Below are 16,193 nucleotides of genomic sequence, written 5' to 3'. Positions count from 1 at the left end.
GAAGTTTGTTATTGTTATTGTTGGCTATTAAGTAATTTAAAATCAATTACAATTATCTTAATATCATGCCACCCGTAAGTGGCAGTGGGCAATATTTTCAAAGTTCAAATATTGTTTTCTTTATTACAGGTTTCTTTTCTCCATGGAAAACTCCAAAGCCTGTAAGTTGGAATTATTATGCTTCTTTCTTTATTTCTACTTACTATTGCAATTTCATTAAATAAAAGTTGAATTTGGTGACCTCAAAATCTCTTTCAACTCTAGAAGTCTGTGATGTCAAAAAAACAAATCCTCTGTATCCCTTTGTCTTGTGTCTGTCCCACAAGTACAAGAGTCACTCATCTGACCTTTCTATAAAAACAATTCTGCCCTTTTAAAATATATACTTGCAAAATGAACATTAACACTATGCAGCCTAATGTAATGAAACTACTTTAGAAACCTTTTGTTTTTCTCCTGTCCGCAATACTATGTAGTCTTCATAACATGGAATTTTTAGAAATAATATAAACTATAGGTCCAGAAGTCTTGACCTGCAAATTAAATGTAGTCCACAAAAAATTTAACTCTGTATATATTTACATTTACATTTTAACGTCTACAGAGCTACATATGTGTGTGTGTCATGTGTATCTATGTTAGCTTTGTATATATGTGTATATATAAAATATGTATGTGTATATATACATATAATGTGTGTGTATATGTCTTTGTGTGTACATATATGTGTGTATATATACGTACACACATATATTTAAGCTCTGTAAACTGTGTATATATTCTGCCACACCTGACAATCACTCAGAATGGTGCTTCTGAGTCTTCTTCAGATACTGGAGATCTCTACCATCATCTGACCACTCTAGGCCTACTTCCCTATGAAACATGGTAAAATGTCTGTGCCAATATAGGAAGCTGGTGGGTTTTAACAATCTTTTTGCAGAGCTAGGCTAGCCAAGTTGGCTTAGCAATTAGAGATGGTCTTTACTTGCTGATAGATTGAAACGATTAATTGCCCAAGTCCCAAGAGCTGGGACTGGTTTTCTGGGATCCCATTTTATGTGTTAGAATACTCTACCCTAACTGCGATATGTGAAACCCATGACCGGAAGAGGCTGCAGCAAAGCAGAAGACTCTTCCTGAGCAGGACCTCATTTAGGATTTGACTCCTCTGGTCCACAAAGAACATTAGATGGGAAAACCAGTCCTATTTAAGCTTAGCAAATCACTTAAGGATGCATGTGATTTTGAAAAGAGATACTTATAAATGTTCAAAATGAAATTTGGTTTATCTTAACCGATGTCTAAATAATTTCTTCCTTTCACCACCAAACTTAAATCTGTACTCTGTGGTTATACACATCTTTATCTAATTTAACAAGGAACCTTGTGACCTCATCATGGTGCTACAATTATGCAATCTAGTAATTTCCTTATACGTCCCACATTTATACCAAATTATGTCATTTGGTATAATTGCAGCATTTGCTGTCATTATTGTAATTACATTCATAGTCAATAATTCCAAAAAATGTTTTATAGAACTCAATGTACAATTAGTCCTGAATCCATGTATTTCTACAAAAGCTAAGGCTTGGACTTCCAGGGCATAGACAAAGGAAGGTAGAAGGCTATAGATTTAATGTCTTCCATGTATCTACCGGAAACTCGAGGACTATAATGAGAGGAAGTGTGGCATTAATACACTTGTTTAGGGTGCTGGCACTAAAGGCATTCTGCCTGGACTCAAGTTTTGCTTCTTTCCCTAACTAGATGACTTGAGCTAGCTATGTAAGCTATCAGAGTCTCAAGTTCTATATCTGTAAAGTGGAGATAATAACACCGTCTCACTTGGTCATTGTGAGGAATTCTATGAGCTAATCTATGTAAGGTGCTTAAAACATGTTGCCTCTACATGCTGAGCTTGAAAACATGAACTATTATCACCACAGGAAGCAGACCCTCCATTCATGAGCCTTTACCAAGTCACTTAAGGATGCTCTATGAAATGAACATAGTTGACTGAACTATTAATCAAAACAAGTATGTAACAATATACCACAGTATGTGGGCTTATACACATTGTCCTCTGAGTGTGGCCCTTTTGGCCTTCTCTTATCCAGTCCCACTTTCCTGGGCATGGACACTTTGGGACTGGACAAGAGAGGCCCAATAAGAAGCTTGTTGAGAAATAATCATGTGGCCGGTAACATAAACTCTAAATAGGTGAAGGCCAGGAAGATGCTAGGTAGAGGATTGATGATATCTTGGATCAGAATAAGGAAATGTTATATGGGGTGAGATCTAGCTTCCTCCTAGTCCTGTGTGACTCCTTGACTCTTTTCTGTCTTACTGATCCACATCTCATGCTATTCCATGTCAAGATAGTCACTTCCTGTTGAACAAGTAATATGCTAAAGTAGTGAGTTCTCATTCTTTCCATCTGGAAAGGATCAAGTGCATTCTACAGATACAGAATCAAGACAAATGCCATCATCTTCCAACCTTGCCCAAAATAGTGAGGAGGAGGATTTAAACTACTCCACTTTCTACAGTAAGAAAACAGTTTCTGAGCAGAGCATTTCATGGGAGTAGGGGAGAGGGGCCTGCCTCATTCATAATCTCTTTACTATTTGATGCCTGGGTGTGGACTGGCTGTCCTTTCATAAAGTTTCACAGACATCCATTCATTCACCAAGGCCAGCAGAGATACAGACTTCTCTCAGCTACAGAAAACAACTTTATTTCCATTTGTGCTTATTCTAGTGAGATGTTTATAAACATTGGCCTGGGTGTGGACACCACTAGGACTGGACAAGAGTGGCCCAAAAAGAAGCTTGTTGAGAAATAAACACCTGGCAGGTAACAAAAACTCTAAACAGAGAAAGGCCAAGAAGATGCTAGGTGGACCAAGTAAGACCCATCTACCTCAGTAAGGGGACAGGATCAGAACGCAGGGGGTTCATGAAGGTAGAAAGGAGCACAGAGTGAGTATCCCAGGTAGAAAGCAAAAGTCCAGAGACCAAAGTGTCTAAGGAAGTAGGGAAGAGTCAACGGAATCCACCCCTCAGAAGGTGTAGTCGGGTCAGCATACCAGCCCCAGCTAAGGGGGTGACCTCTGACCCTGGGGCAGGTGGTTTGCCCCATGGTCTTCTGGGTAGGAGTCACCAGGTAACTCCATTTAGGAGGGAGCAGGGCAGGAGGTGATGGGGAACAGAATAGTATGTCTGCTTTTTCTTGGGTGCAGTGATTTTCTGCTTTACAGCCTTTTGGGAAACCCTGACAGAGTGACTCAAGGGTTAATGAATGTCACAGTAGGAAATTGTGAATGCTTTGCTAAGCATGAACTGGACTCTTGACTAATTCCCCAATCTCTGTGCTACAGAAATTGTAGAATTTGTCAATCTGCCATGGCAGCCTTCCCAAACAGTGCCCAAAGCATTACTTGTTCTGTAGTTTTAAGATTGTTTTTTAGAAACACCAATATTTCATATGAAGCATGTCGAATGACTGTACATGAAGAATACATCTACCAGCAAGACACATGTGGGTATGAAGTAACCCTCAATGGAATATGGGAGAAAGAAATAGACATTTGCTGAAGCCCTATGATGACAAATGGGAGATACTACAGCTCCCCAGACCATATTTCTAATTTATTTACTTTTTAGTATTGAGTATCTTATATTTGAAAACAGAAGGGATGAAGTCACAGCTAGAATGCATCCACCTGGTGCCTACCGTCAGCTAAAGTGAAAAATTACCAAGGATATGCCTTTACCCACAAATGTGGCCTTCCACATCATGGCAAGGTCACCCGGAATGGATGACCAAGGAAACCCAGAATAACTTTCTGTATGAATTTTGCTATCAGATGAATTATGAAGTACATAAAGATTTTTACAAATGGGAGCACAAGGCCTGCTGAGCAGAAAATTCACAAAATTCACTAAAACTCAAACCATATTTACCAGTTATTCCCCCCAGTGTGATATTATGTAAACGAGTAATTCTGTTAGAGTTATAGGGTGGTTCTGACCCAGGATTTGCCACTGGCAACTGTTGGGCCTCAGACAAGCCACTTACCCTCTCTATGCTTCTAGAGATTATGTTTCATAGGAGGAAATTGAACTAGACTAGGGGTTTTCCATCCTTGACAGTTATAGAAACTTTGTTCAGATGAAATCTTGGGCAGTAGCCCACATAGAAAACAAATTAAAATGAAGCCAATCTTATTGAAGGAAGGCTCAGTGACCCGTTTCTTTTCCAGTTTGTTGGCTCAACATGAACCCCTGCCACAGTCCCAGTCCCAGGTGTGCAGGGCAGGTCCCAGGTGTCTCTGGTGTTATACAGGTGCACAGTTTAAAAAACACTGGAGTATATGGCACCTCACATCCTTTCCAGCTTGAAAATATTGATAATAAACAGACCAGAGCTGGAATCGGAGCCCTGACAAAAATACAGCTGGTGTGAAAACTAAAGCAGGACAGTGCCATAGGGGACAGAAAGTTACAATCCTGCCAAGTTCAATGTAATGTATATCAAAACTGTTGTTTTTTTTTTTTAAGTGGGCATATTTTATTCATTCACTAAATGAACATTTTCTGAGTACTAACTATGCATTGGTAATACAACAAGTAGAAAGATGCAGCCCCAGTCCCAGCCTGATCTGTTTGAGACATGGCTGAGTAGACTCATGGTAATCACAGTTGGATGTGCTGAAGTGGTGTGAGGGGTAGGAGGGACAGGGCGGTCAGCAAGAGCCTTCTAGGAAAGGAGATACCTCCTCTGAATCTAGTAGCCAGGAGAAATGAGAGAGGGGATGGAAGAGTGGAAAATACATGCAGAAAGAGAAATGAAGTATGCAAAGTTTCAGAAGCAGAAGAGAACCAGGTGGGTCCTCGGGAATGAGAAGCCAGCCCATCAGCCAATATGGGGAAGGTGAGCGAACCCAGGGTCAAGAGGAGCCCGCCACGCCCCTCTCGGAAGTTTGGCCTTTGTCCTGAGGACCATGCGTACTCAGGGCAGAGTTTCAACAGGAGGGCAAACTAATCTAAATCTTACATACACTGCCGGTTTATTCAAAGCAGGAAAGAAAAACTGAGTTTGAATGAGGCATGAGTTGATAAATGAAGATGAAGCTGGCAGTGCCAATAGGTGATCTCAGGGAGCCTGTCTTCCTCCTTGATAAAAAAAATAATAATAATAAATGGTATTAATCTCTGCCTTCTCTATCTCATGGTGCTATGGTGAGGATCCAAGAAGATCATGTATGTCAAAGAACATGATAAACTGGGAAGTACTCTGCAGGTCTTTAAGAAATTATGGAAGTAGCAACATCAGTAGCAAAATTCTGGGGGAGGAACTACCAGATCCGCAATAAATGAGGCATCCTAGGAGACTTTGAACAATCCCTGAATCCTAGATGGTTGCATAATTACGTCTAAACTGAGAGGAAAGCAACTGAATGCTCAAGCGTAGGAGGTTTTTGCGATATGCATAGGTGTCAAATGAGTATAAGTAGATGACTACATCTTCTGCTCCAGTGAAAGTGATGTAATATGTTGAAACCATCTTAGAAAAGAAACAACTAATACCGTACATTTCTAAGCACTTACACATGATTTATCTTGAGACACATTATCTTTATCCTATGGGGGAAAAAAAATAGAGAAATTAAGTGGTTTGCCAAAGATTACCGGCTCACTGTTGACAAGGTTATATAAGTTATATATAAGTTTGCATTCAAAAGTCAGGCACCGCTTGCATTTATAACAGTTTATGATGTTGTCTTACATAGACATAAAATCTTTTCTTTCAAGGAATTTATACCAAAGTTTTACCCGTTCCCTGGAAGAAAAGTCCACAAGGAAAAATGGTTAACCTAAAGGTGACAAGAGAAAGAGCCAGGAAGAATTTGTCAGTCATTTTCTCTGTCCTCTCACTTTTCAGATAATGGACCGATGGGAGAATCAAGGCAGTCCTCAAACAAGTTTATCTGCTCCGGCCATACCGCAGAACCTGCCCTTCCCACCTGCCCTTCACAGGAGCTCCTTTCCTGACTCAACCGAGGCCTTTGACCCGCGGAAGCCTGATCCATATGAGCTCTACGAGAAATCTAGGGCCATTTATGAAAGTAGGCGTAAGTGAAAGCCACATGAAACAAGGGTACATTAATAATAGCTGAAGCCCTACCAGGAGATATATTGAGGCTGAATGATCTGGCATGGTTTTATATTCTGAGTTTCAAAAGTGTTTCAAGAGCAGAGCCAGCTGGTCTAAAATTATCTTCGAAAGCCTGTTGACTCTAAAAGTAGGTTTATTATATCTTTCACCTTACATTTTATCTCCTACTTTTCTTCCCCTAATCTCCTGAAGAAAATCGGGAATATATTTTTTGGGGTTTGGGGGTGAGGTTGCTGGTTTTGTTTAGATTACCAAATACAGAAAAGAAGTGTTTGGCTTTTTTTTAAATCTGTTTAATCTGATCTTGAGCCTAAAGCATAGATTTTTCTTAGAGCCTTGAATGTAGCCATTGAAGAAGTTAGGACCTTGAGTAAAATGTCAGCCAAGCCTTCCCAGCTCACAAGCATGAAATCAACTGGTTCCGAATGCAGTACTGATCTAGGTGCCAATCATCTCTCCACAGTTTTCTGCTTCTCCTTCAGTGTAGTCAGGCACATTTGAACATTCAGTCTTAAAATGTCGTGTATGCACTTGTCACCTTATCTGAAGGTCTTTTAAAATTGTTGTACTTTATAAACATTAGAAAACAAGGCTTTTAATATTGCTTGCACCATTGTTGTGCTTCTTTCTACCATCTTGCAAGTCATCTCTACATGTTAGAGGACAGGAATCTCACAGTATCATAAGAATCTGTGTATTAAATGAGCAGGAAACCCAGCCTCGTAGAAGAGTTTGGTCCCTGGCGCTCCCATTTACAGTCTGCTGATTTCCTTTGCTTCAGTGTTCCACCAATGTCTTGTTTCCAACTTTATCATCTGAAGCATGAATAGCAAGTTTTAAATTGTGTGTGATCTCAGAGGATCTCAAATCTGCTTACTCTCTTGATGAGCTCAGGGGCTGAGAATTATGCACCCAGCTGGTAAAGGGGAAAGCAGACATAATACCTTTTCCCCATCCTCTACAACTCTTTGTAGAACTAATTTTGGTTGAAAAATAGTTAGGACAGCAAGCCATTGAGAAATCATTTATATCAAAATGAAACATCTCACCACCCCAAACCCACATACACTTTTTTTTAAAAAAAGAAGCTACATCAGAGCTACTATATTTCATTCCTTTCCTTCTGAACAACTGAAATATCTTTCGATGGTATCATTAGCATGTCTTTGCTGTAGCAGAGTAAGAACAAAGTAGGCATTCTTAGCTACATAATAGATTATGAATTCAGGGTATTAATGCTCATTAAACTGAAAAAAATTAAAAAGATTTCAGCCCCGTTTCTAATACCTTCTCTGCTTCAATAACCAAGTATTGATCGAATGCCCATTTTGCTGTCAGCACTATGAGGAGATACCAAAGATGAATAATATGTCCTGCTCTCACACATTTAACTGGGGAAATAAGATAATGAATGTAAACAAATAGAGAGTAAGATAAAGTTAACAGTTCTAAGATGGAAGTTGGAAATGCATAGGATTAAAATATCATCCTCACCTCTTTGACTTGTTTAATTTTGTGATTGCATTTAGGGAGCATTAAGAGGTGCTTCCTCCTGCTTTTTGTCTCCTCCTTCATCATTCACTTCCATCCTTTTTGCAGTTTCCTAGCCAATGCAAAGCTTTATGATTCAGGACAAAAACAATGTTGGTATTTATCTCTAGTTTTCTCTTTATGGTTGTCTGATACCGTTGTGCCCTCAGTTTTCTTGTACACAACGCTCTCTCAACTCTAAAAGAATTATTTCTTTATCCAGCCCTTGCAATGCTGCTTCTGTTCATTGCCTTTCCCCTCCTCACCTGTAACAAACCAAGTAACCAGTCCGCCTTAACCTCCCAGAGCTTTCTTTTTCAGTCCTCGTCTGGTAGCTCTTCATCGCCCTTTCCCTCTACAGCTGCAGGGACAGCAAACATCCTGACTCCCCACCTCACTGCCCCCCGTGAGCCCCCCATCAGTGCTCTCCCTGTGCCACTGCTGCTGCCACCCTCATCACACCCCCTTCCTGCTTTCATCAACTCTCTCTAATGTTTCTAAGGTCACAGTAATGTTTTCAGGGTCAAAAATCTCAGGAAGCCAAAAGAGGGCAAGCTCATTGCGTTTCCTATCCTTCTCTTTTCTACCACGTTTCTTCATAACACTAAATGGAGTGTCAATGAAACATAGAAATCATATCAAGGTAAGAAAAGCTCTACCACTGAAGATTAAAGATACCAGGAGAGCATGGCACCGCTTTTTCTAGTCTCTCTGGATAGCTGATCCGTTCACTCTGCTTGTGGATATGTGAGTGTCTTACAAAAAAAAAAGACAGCCTTTTGCCCTCCTATACATTTCCATTTCCAAGTTTCATTTTCCCATGTAAATGTTTAAAGCAATACTAAAAGAAAAAGATTTTAATTAATGATTGGAAAGCTCAGTCTGTTTCTCATCATCTTCAAATAGGTTTTTTTAATGCAATGATCATAAAATGTATATACCCAAACAAAAGATCAATATTTTAAAATTTGTGATTAGGAACCATTCCTATGCTTATTCCTTTGAATCACATGCATAACATTTAGGTTTGGCTCTATTTATTCTTGTGTCTTTTCCTGGGGGGAAAAAAATCAGTGCAACGAGGGAAAGTGTGGAAAAAAATCCTAACCAGAGCTGTTTAAACTGAGTCCTTTGACATTTTCCCTAGCCTATAGTGATCTTATGGTGTCCTTCCTTACAACCATGTCTAAAGCTAAAGAGATTTTTGCATTCACTTTCAAAACTGGGTTGCAGTCGCCAAATAAAAAGACACCCCTCCACCCACAAGCCTGAGCTGTACAGAGCTACAGAATGTTTGTTCTGTCAAGGCTGTCAAGAAATATTTGGATTCCAGTCACCAGTCCCCTACAAATGATGGAAATTTATCAAATGATGGAAATGCTGCTGTGCCTCATTTGACTCATAATTAGATTATGCTGACATTTTAATATGCATGCACAGGACATCTTAATAAAGATGTGTTCCTGAAAAAATATTGCTGTGATTTTAAACAAATGAAGATGATCATAGGATACTAGAGCCACGTGAAACAGAACATGACAGGTACACGCTGTGATAGGAAATACCTCCTATCTTCATGAGATCTCAAGATGAGCTGGGAATGGAGCAGGACAGAGAAAGGAAGATTCTCCCACCCAGCAGGCTAGCAGCGCCTCTGATTTCAGAACATTAGGCACAGTGCCCAGAGGTGGCAACTCCAGGCTCCATATCAATCAATAAGAATATTATGAAACACTCACTATGTGTCTAGAACTCTGCAGGGCACTCCACAAGAGAAGTTACGAGAAATAACCTCTGCTCATTAGAAGCTTACAGTGAAGTTGAGGACACAAACAAACAAACAAACACATAGGAAAACGATTTCTGAACAAGGCCCCATTACACAACACAGCAAAAATATCAATATTTTAATGTGTGAAATTGTGCAGTAAAAATAACTACATACTGAGAGTTTCTCAACTTCCATGTGACAACTGATATTCAATCAAGAGAATGTTATGTGTTAAGCACCTTTGCATTATCAAAATCTCATTAATCCTTGCTGGAGAACTCTGTGCAAAACAAAAGAAAAAAAAGAATTTTTCCCCACTTACTTAATTCCATATAAGCTTAAACTTACATGTATAAAAGTATAACTCTGCCCAAAAAGTCCCTAAAAAAGTTTTAATCAGTGGACCTTCTGGATCTTCATATTAATTATTTAAACATTGACCCTAAGTCATTACTGCCAGTTCCCAGAAAAGAACAAAAATCTCCCCAACTTCCCTCTCTACCAAAGACTTTTGGACAAATGTGACTATTCTGTGTGTGATAATAGTCTCTGTTGATAATAGACTTCTTGATGTCCCTACTACTTGCAATTTTAAAAATTGAAAACAAAAGAAAATACCTTTGCATAGTGGGACAAGCCGTGCTATTTTTCACTTCTCTTTTCTCTGTCTTTTTCCCAAGAACCTCATAAAGGAAGGCTTTGAATTTGTTTTACAGTCACAGTAGGAATGACTTGAACGTTCTGGTTTGCATGCTAGCATTCCTAATGCTGAACTACATATGCCATTTCTAACGTTGGAGAAAAGTAGTTCTAAAGGCCCTTAGTGTTTTCTCCCCTGCATCTCCTCCTCCCTTCTTTCTCTCTGTGTGACTGCATCCTTGCATCCAACACGTATTTCTGATATGATAGGAAACCTTCTATTACTGGCCTCGTTACTTATAAGACTATCTAGGGTGACTACACATGGAAGTTTCCTGAACAATCCCTGTCTGTGCTGTCCTGGCATGATTATCAATAGTTCACTTTTCGCCACCCTAGACTGTCCTCATTTGAATGATAAATTATCAAGTTTTCCCTTTTTATATCATCTATTCAAGGAATAATCATCATTACTGTTCAAGAAAAGCATATATCTAAATGTACACACCATGAATAAAAAGCGTAATACCTACTCAGATAAATAATTTTTTCAAGCTAATTTATTTGGCTGATACAATGTTTGCCTATACATATTTTATCCCTAACTTGAAGTAAAGGCTTATTAGTGACTGTGTTGGTAGCCAAACGCCCAGTAAACTCCTTCCATACCCAGAAAGTTAGACATATGTACAAATCTAGTGCATGGCAAATGAAGTAGAAAAAAAATAGGTAGTAAGGTTTTGCACATTTAAGTGCTATGCCATGGAGTCCTCTTTCTTAATACAGAAAATAAGTCAGGTTCAACATCACGATAATCACCGAACTGAAAGGGGGTTAATCTCATCTGTCTCCTTCTTCTGGGAAAGATTGTACTTAGATAACTACAGCTAGATACTGGTACTGAAAAGAGGAACTGTGATAGGCAAGGCAGTATAAAGTGCTTCCCAAAGAAAATGAATGTTGCTCACTTTGGAATCTTACGAAATTAAGTCTTGTTCACTCTGATGGGTCTGTTGATATAGGAGAGAGGGCCTTGTCCTGCTGCTTCACTTTTCTTTAAGCCAGTCTTACTCTAAAGGTTTGTCTTCTCATTCAGCTCATGGGGACATTTCTTGGGCCTGTTCCACACTGCAGCCTTGAAAGCTAGAACAATAAGCAGATGCAACCAGGAATGGAAAAGAAACGTTCTTATTTCCAGAAACTCTTCCCTCAGGGTTCTGTCTCTTGGTTTAAACCCAAGTTGAATTATGACTGAAGTTGTTCAAACTTTTTTCTCTTGGCATTGAACTTTGGTTATCATAAGTAAACAGTTTATGAGGTACAACATGTCCACACTGCTTTGTGGTAAGATATCACTCAAATGTAGAATCATAAAAATGTCAAAGATCCATATGGTGTAATGTGCCTTATGGCATAACCTCTTTAGAACAGAAATTTCTCTGAAATGTCTTCAAAAGAGCTCACACAATCAATTTTCCTTTTCAGAATTAGAATAATAAGCGCTGAGTATCATAGCAAAGGTAGCAATCAAAAGTGATCACAGGCCAGTTCAAGAGTATAACAGAGAAGCAAACTGTTTTTTAGTACTGTATCTGAAATGAAATTATAATTTGTGGCAGATAAAAAATGGACAGTTATGTTTTTCACATCTATGGCTGTTATCCTGCTCTTTTGTTGTTCATTGATTATTGAATTCTTTCATTGTTCAGGATTGTAATACACATGTAATTCATGGCTGATCACAAATGGGTGGTTGTATTTCTAAACTATCAGGTTTTCTACTGCTCTTTCCTTGTTATTAGTGAGCAAAAGTTGTAGTTTGTACTGTCTCCCAGCCTAACAGCAGAGCCACTTGAAAGGATGGGGTACTGTAATAGCATTATTCATCGCAGAACACCGCTTGAATCTCTAAATGAAAAGTGATGGGGGAAGCCACATCACATATGGTAGTATCTCTCTAGGGTGCTCGAAACTAGAGCTCTGAAGCCTGTGAAAATCTTTCAGCTCAAGCTTTCCTGACTCCAAGTCTCCTTTTCCTATGTAATTAAATACCCAATTGAGCCAAGCTGGAAATATGAAAAAGTTTCAGAAAGGTTTAAATAAATTCATGGATGCCATAGCTACAGGCAGCTATTATGTGATCATAAAAGGCCACCTTGCCTTCCCAGAGAACACCCTCACATGTGAACACTGTGCTAGATCAAGCCCTGGCCTGATTTGCTCGAACACTGCTGATGTCCAATGGCATTAGATAAAGTACCCCCCACGTATGTTCTCTGGAACACAATCTTACTTTAGTGAAATATTAAAATAAGATAAGTAAATGTTAAAACACTTTTACCAGTGACTCTAGCGTTAGAAAAATAAAAGGACAGAAAAAGATGTAATAATGTTATCATTTTAAATGTCCTCAATTATACTGAGAGATTAATTTTCTGCACCCTTTTCTCATGGGAAAAGCATTATTGTTATCCTTAGTATAATGTATGTTATGATTTGATCTGTGAAAAAATTTGCCTTTTAGCTGGAGTTTCTAATATATCACATTGTGCATTACTTTGCATATAATATATTAATATGAAGATCAGTAAATCCAGTTAACCTGTGTCTGCCATTTTAATATGTAGATTTTAATTAACTTGGAAATCTAATTTTAAAAAGGTATCCTCAGATAGCTTTCTAAGTAACTGTGGTAGCGTTTATATTTCCAACAGGTTCCTTCTGAAACAGGAAATTACCATGGTGTGAGCTAAGTAATATAGAGATAGTAAAATAAAAGTTGTGGTAGGACACATATTTTCCCCATGTATTTTAGAAATTAGATCCAATCCTAGAGCTTATAAATTTATTTCATTCAGTAATTTAAAACTAAAAGATCTTGGAATTAAGGGATAAAGGCAGGGGGAGGAGTAAAAAGTAAACTCTAAAAATCAGCTCTTGATTGAAAGTTATTTAATATATCAAAGCATTTTGTTGGTTGCACAAGTTGACAACTTAACCCAATGTATATTCATGAATAAATGTGAGACCGTCAGGGCTGCAGAGTTTAAGTGCTAGATGGCAAGTCGGTCCTCGTGAGAGTATAACATAAAATGTCAGTTTTATAGCTAATGGAAGTGTTTTAAAGGTAGCAGTCTTCCATCCCTGATACAGACAAAAGGACATTTCTCAAGTCATAATCCTAAGCAGCCACACCAAACATGAAGGTTCTTAAAAAATAACAATGCTGTGTATGATGATCCCCTTCCTGTGTCCAAATGATCTCCTATTGTGGGGGGAGGGGAGGGATAGCATTAGGAGATATACCTAATGTAAATGACGAGTTAATGGGTGCAGCACACCAACATGGCACAGGTACACATATGTAACAAACCTGCACGTTATGCACATGTACCCTAGAACTTAAAGTATAATAAAAAATAAAAAGTAAATAAAAAATAAAAATAAAAAAATAGCAATTCTGCCAGAAAGTAAACACAGCTTACCTGGGAGGAATGATTGTTATGCCTTCCATGAGCCAACTAGCTCTTTATTTGAAACAAAGCTCAATGAGAAAGCAATCAGACTTTGGTCTTATTTTAATTTTTAAAGTTTAAGGAAAAAATACTCATTTTTTTTATAGTGCTTTATATGGTACAACTGTCTTATAAAATTATGTCATCTTAACACATTCAGAATGGGGGAGTTCTATTGTACTAGATTCTTACTCTCTGTCTTTCAAAACTGTAAGTTGCCTCCTCTATAAATGCTCTTAAGGAATAATCACATATGATTGATGATTATATATCATAAATATATAATTTTATAGACCAAAATAATAATAATGATATGAAATTTCTTCCAAGCAACAAGTAGTTTACCTATTGAAGTCTCAAAGTGTGGGAGGAGCGGTTCTTGCAAGAACATTTTACAGTTCTTCTACCTACAACGTGAATTTATGTTTTAGAGAGGTTTAGTAATGTTTAATTAATTTTTATCTGTAATTCCTGACATGATTCAAAAGCAAAACAATGTGGTAAACTTAACATGAAATTCATCATAGAGGCAAAAATATCCTGCCATTCTCTCAGATAGAAGTAACTCAGCATATCTTAACGTAGATCTTTAGCTTCTTAAGTATTTCTTGACCAGAGGTTTGCATACATGTGTCTTCTGCCCATCTCATATTAAACCCAGTTGTGTGGTTTAGGAAATTCTCTACTGACAGAACCATGAAGGAACAGGAAGAATATCTGGAGATGTTAGGAAAAAAATGTATAGCATGGTCAGAAAAGAGTGTATTATTAATTCATAATAATATTAAAATGAAACAAGAAAGAGTTTTATTGGATAATGCATTCTAATTAAGTTTAAAACTTAGATATAATACGTTTGTTTTCTAAAAAGGTTCTTGAAGAGTTTCCTGTGAGATAGTATAGAATACCTTACGCAAGTCACTCAGCATTTTGGATCTTAACCATCTGTGAAATGAAAAGTGCCTTGCCTCTCTGTCACTATGATATTAAGACCAGGGATTTAGAAGGCAGATTGAAAATCAAGGGACAATTTAATTATGTTCTTCTTCACATTTAGCAGTCCCAGATAAAGACATGGTGAAAGTCTGCATTTCTCAAACACACAGTAAGGAGTTGCACATCTCAACCATGTAGAGTAGGAGGAAGCATGTCAATTGGAGCCTTGCCTACCCCTGAAAAATGTTCATGCATGAGAACAACATGTCTCCAAATACTTCCAGAACACAGTGTGCAACCAGGTTGTTCTAGGTTCTAGAATTCTAAATGTGGGCTATGCCTACATTTTAAAGGTGTTTTATACTCACTTTTTTGAATTTTTATGCTATTAGAAGTAGCATAGATTATATCATAATTCTTATAAAGGATCTCTATTACTAAAATAAACCAATTTAACTCAACTACTTATACATAATTTCAACTGCCCAGATAATTGGAAATATCAAAATATTTGGACTAGTGTAATTATTGACTGGATTTTCCACTTTTCATTTCAACATTTTATGACACAAAATTATAACCTAATTTTTAAGGACCTATATTTTCTGTATATATTTCAGGTTCTAGATTGGCTTTACTTTCAAATAAGTATTCTTATAATGAGAATCAAAACTTAATATTTAGAAATGGTAATCTTATTCTACCCTGATTTAAAAAAAAATTCAGATTTTTCTATTTTGGATGCATGTAAAAGAAACATATTTACATACATGCTCATACATAAAGCAGGGTAAATCTGTCCACTAACTTGGATCTTAGAGGAAAAAAACTTATTAAACATAAGTATAAGATTGTGTTTGGGGGAGTTATGATAGCAACAAAAAAGAAAGTAAAGATGAATTTTAAAATGCCATAAATGAATTTCAACTTTAATTCCCCATTTTCCCATCCAGAACAAGTGCCACCCAGGACCAGTTTTCGAATGGATTCCTCCGGCAAGTATTGTTCAGTACTCACAGTTCTGTGAACAAAACGTCTTCCATTTTGTGTAACAAATCATTCTTCTGAGTAGTATCAGTTTCTTAGTATATAATCACTGTGCTACTTTAGTCACCTACATAAAACATGTATTCAAGGTAGACAGCAAGTCTCATCATGGTGAGCCTAAATGCCTGCCAACAAAAGACAAAGGGAAACAGTCATATTCATGAATTTCTTTCATGAAATACTCTAGTAAAAGGCTGGATGAAAAACAGCTGCCAAAGAGAGCCATCAGACTGACTAGGTCTGTTCTATATAATACAGTAGCCACTAGCTACATGTGGCTATTGGGTACTTGAAATTGGCTACTGTAAATTTAGATATGCTGTCATATAGGTGTAAAATCCACACTGGATTTCACAGACAGTGCCCAAACAAAAAAGAAAGATTTCATTAATTATTTTATATTGATTTCTGTTGAAATAATATTTTGGATATACTAAGTTAAACAAAATATATTATAAAAATTGATTTCATCTGTTTTGTTTTCTAAAATGTGCCTACTAGAAAATGTTAAATTACTTATGTGGCTTACATTTTATTTTACACTGAATAACACTAGACTAGATACAAAT

General features: G+C 37.5%; 1 protein-coding gene across 19 annotated transcripts in view; it reads left to right on the top strand.

The window, feature by feature from the left end:
• The window catches only part of LOC105475378 (membrane associated guanylate kinase, WW and PDZ domain containing 2), a 1,478,421-nt gene that overhangs the window by 1,295,294 nt on the left and 166,934 nt on the right, over nucleotides 1–16,193 (top strand). For 16 of the 19 annotated variants that reach the window (XM_011730572.3, XM_071093993.1, XM_071093995.1 and 13 more), the window contains 3 exons: nucleotides 130–161; nucleotides 5,953–6,142; nucleotides 15,531–15,572. In XM_011730572.3, coding sequence (XP_011728874.2) covers nucleotides 130–161; nucleotides 5,953–6,142; nucleotides 15,531–15,572 — 264 coding nt within the window. The remainder of the gene's footprint in view (nucleotides 1–129; nucleotides 162–5,952; nucleotides 6,143–15,530; nucleotides 15,573–16,193) is intronic. The other 3 variants (XM_011730573.3, XM_071093990.1, XM_071093989.1) reach the window with 2 other exon arrangements.

Source organism: Macaca nemestrina, chromosome 4 (assembly GCF_043159975.1).
Source record: "Macaca nemestrina isolate mMacNem1 chromosome 4, mMacNem.hap1, whole genome shotgun sequence".
Classification (NCBI taxonomy): domain Eukaryota; kingdom Metazoa; phylum Chordata; class Mammalia; order Primates; family Cercopithecidae; genus Macaca; species Macaca nemestrina.
The sequence above is the reverse complement of the archived record's forward strand: the minus strand, read 5'-3'. Positions and strand labels throughout refer to the sequence as shown.